At 60.0% G+C, this 3187-nt stretch overlaps 1 protein-coding gene across 1 annotated transcript in view; it reads left to right on the plus strand.

Moving 5' to 3' along the window:
- SRCAP (Snf2 related CREBBP activator protein) overlaps positions 1–3187 on the plus strand; it is a 33186-nt gene that overhangs the window by 29688 nt on the left and 311 nt on the right. The window contains exon 35 of the mRNA XM_025194133.1: positions 2751–2911. Coding sequence (XP_025049918.1) covers positions 2751–2911 — 161 coding nt within the window. The remainder of the gene's footprint in view (positions 1–2750; positions 2912–3187) is intronic.

The following is a 3187-nucleotide window of genomic DNA, read 5'->3' on the forward strand; positions in this document are numbered from 1 at the left end:
CCCGGCGCCGCCGGCCTCCGCCCCGGCGCCCACCCCGTGCTGACCGCGTGCTCCGCAGCGCCCGCCCTGTGCCGGCCTCCGGCACCAGAGGCCGCAAGCCCAAGACGTGACCGGCTCCAGGAACGGACTGCGTGACCACTACTTGAAGGGCCGGGGATGAGTCGCCTCTCCCGGCCTCTCCTCACTCCTATGGACAGCTCCGGGCACGGGGGGCTGGGCTCTAGCGCCTCCTGGTTCTTTGGGTTATTTTTTACTCCCTAATACCCCTGGCTGGGGCAAAAACAACCCCCTGCCTTGATTTCTACCCCCCTCCTTGATTTCTACCCCCCTTCCCTTTTTAACTCGATCTGGGTTTTTAAAACATGGCGACCAAATTTGCAGGACCCCCTCCCTGGCTCCCCACTACCCCCACCCCTTGTTTTCTCCAGGCCCGGAGCCCAGCGGGTGGTGGCGGTGCTGCCATGAGGGGGTGGGGACATACTAGGACATGGCACGGGGATGTGGTGGGCCTCTCTCTTCCCCTCTTACACGCGCACACACTTCCAGGTGTCTGGGGGATGTACACACTAGACTTCCAGGGTGCATGTATTTGCATGCTTACCTTGGGGTCTGGGCCACATACATACACATCCATGTGTCCAGGGGACATACACACACACATGCACATGGATTTCCAGGGTCTGTTCACACACTTACCTTGGTGTCTAGGTCCTGCACAGACATCTAGGTATCTAGGGTGCTTGTATATGCATGCACACTTACCTAGGGGTCTGTTCTCTGTTGCTCACACACATGCCCACATACCCCTAGGGAGCTAGGCCACACGCAGATGAGGTGGCTTGGGGGACTGACAAAAAATCGAGGCACGTGGGAGACGGGTGCAAAGGACATGGATGGATAGACAGTTGTACACACCCCCCCACACACGATACACACGTGTGTCTGGGCTGTTAAGAGACCTATAAAACGTAAAGCATCTGAGACCTGGACCTCGGCTCCCACACCCCCTCTGAGCCCAGGTGTACGGGAACTACATGCACACACTTTCAATCCAGGTCCTTAAGACACAAACATACCCCTGAATGCAGAAAGTCAGGGTCCACACACAAACACCCTGCTGCCCCCAGGTGGCCAGGGTCTGTACAAGCACCACACGTTGCTGAACCTGGGTGTCCAGGATGGACATGCGCGCGCACACAACCAAGATGGTTGGGGAACACTCCTGGAAAGCCCCAACTTCTCGGAGACAGACACCAGCCACAGGCATCCGCCCCCTGACCCCCAGAGGACCCAGGCGTCCGGGCCACACGTGCCGGAGGAGCCACCCTTTTTAACGATGGACGTTCTCAGCCTTCGGCTGGGCTAGCCCCCCCCTCAGTGTACAGCTCTCGATGTAAAATAGGTTCTTTTGAACATAATCTATGCAAAGGTTATTTTGTATAGGGGAGCACAGCTGGTCCCCCAGCCCCCACTGTGGGGGGGTGGTGGCCGGTCTCTGGGGGGTGGGGGGCCGTGTTCCCGCGGGGCTGTCTTTCCTACTGAAGCATGTTCAGAACTTGTACAGAGGTGCGATGTAATCTTTCTGCCGGATAATGCTATGAATAAAGTGTTCCAAAAAAAAAAGAGAAAGGCCCCCCAAAACTGCCGGTGGGTGAAGTGCGTCTAGCTCTGGGGCGCGGCACAAGCACAGGCTGCGTAGAACAGCGAGGCTGGATTTGCAGCCCCTCTGGGGATGAGCAGCCACAGCCAAGGCTGCCCTGGATGCCATCCCATATGGCGCCATCTATGTGGGTTCCATATAAGGGCAGTCTCTACCACTGGTCCAGCCATATAAGGTCAGGTTGTACCACTGGCTGTGCCATATAAGGGCACGCAGAGGGGCTATACCACCTGGCTATGTCATAGCCAGGCTCTCCCCCACATGCCATATAAAGGTGCTGGGGGGGGTCATACCACCTGGTTATGGCGTAGAAGGGCACTCAGGTGGGTTGTACCACCCCCACATGCCTCAAGGAAACTTGGAGGCGCTGTACCACCTGACTCATGAAAGAGCACTGAAGTGGGTCACACCACCCTGTGCATGCCATAGAAGGGCATCCAGGTGGGTCATACCAGCCCCTGGTGTACCACATAAGCGCGTTTGGTGGGGTCGTACCACCTAGCTGTACTACATGAGGGCATTTGGATGGGGTTGTACCACCTGGCCATGCCACAAAAGGGCATTCAAGTGGGTCATAACACCCCCACGTCCCATATAAGGGCATTTGGATGGGGTGCCACCTGGCTATGCCATTGAGGGGGCACTCAGATGGGTTGTACCACCCCCCACGTGCCATATAAGGGCATTTGTACAGGGTTGTACCACCTGGCTGTGGGTCATACCACCCCCGTGTGCTATATAAGGGTTGGAACCCCACAGCTGTGCCATGCAAGGGCATTTGGTGGGGCTGTACCATCTGGCTGTGCCACATGAGGGCACCTGGAGGGATTGTACCACCTAGCTGTGCCACATGGGGGGGTGGAGGTATTTGGACAGGTTGTACCACCTGACCATGCCGTATAAGGGTATTTGGTGGAGTCCTATCACCTGGCTGTGCCATATAAGGGCGTGGAGGGGCGGGCTCAAGCTGACTCCCCAGCACAGGAATGCACAAGGACCGGTTCCTGGGGGTGGGGGCCCCCCAGCCCTGCGCCCCACCCGGGCCAGGCCCGAGCCTGTGTGAACCCAGGATCCCTGCTCCACCCCGCAGCCCCCGCCCGCTACCAGAGCACCCAGGCAGCCGGGCTCTCCGCCCTCCCCACCCCGGGGAGCCCACCCACCCGCTCCCAGTCCGACCCCGACCCCGACCCCGACCTGGGCAGCATCGAGGCAGGAGGGAGGCGGCCGGGACATCCCCCCGCAAGGGGCCAGGTGAGAGACCCTATCTCCTTCCCTCCCCTCCCTGCAGGCAGGGGCAGGAAGGGTGGGGGCTATGGGGATACCCCCCCAAAAGGCACCACCCCAGGGCTCCCCGGTGCCTTGTTCCACTCTGCCGTTCCCCACCAGCTCCACCCCAGAGCTGGTCGCATCACAGCAGGTGACGGCCCTGATGGGGGCCAGGCCGCAGCCCCTACCCCTACTCCCGGAGAACCCAGGTGTCCGCGTCCCCCCTTCCTCTGACTGTCTCCCCTGCAGCCGCCAGCCCCA

Source organism: Alligator sinensis, unplaced genomic scaffold, assembly GCF_000455745.1.
Source record: "Alligator sinensis unplaced genomic scaffold, ASM45574v1 scaffold1531_1, whole genome shotgun sequence".
Classification (NCBI taxonomy): Eukaryota; Metazoa; Chordata; order Crocodylia; family Alligatoridae; genus Alligator; species Alligator sinensis.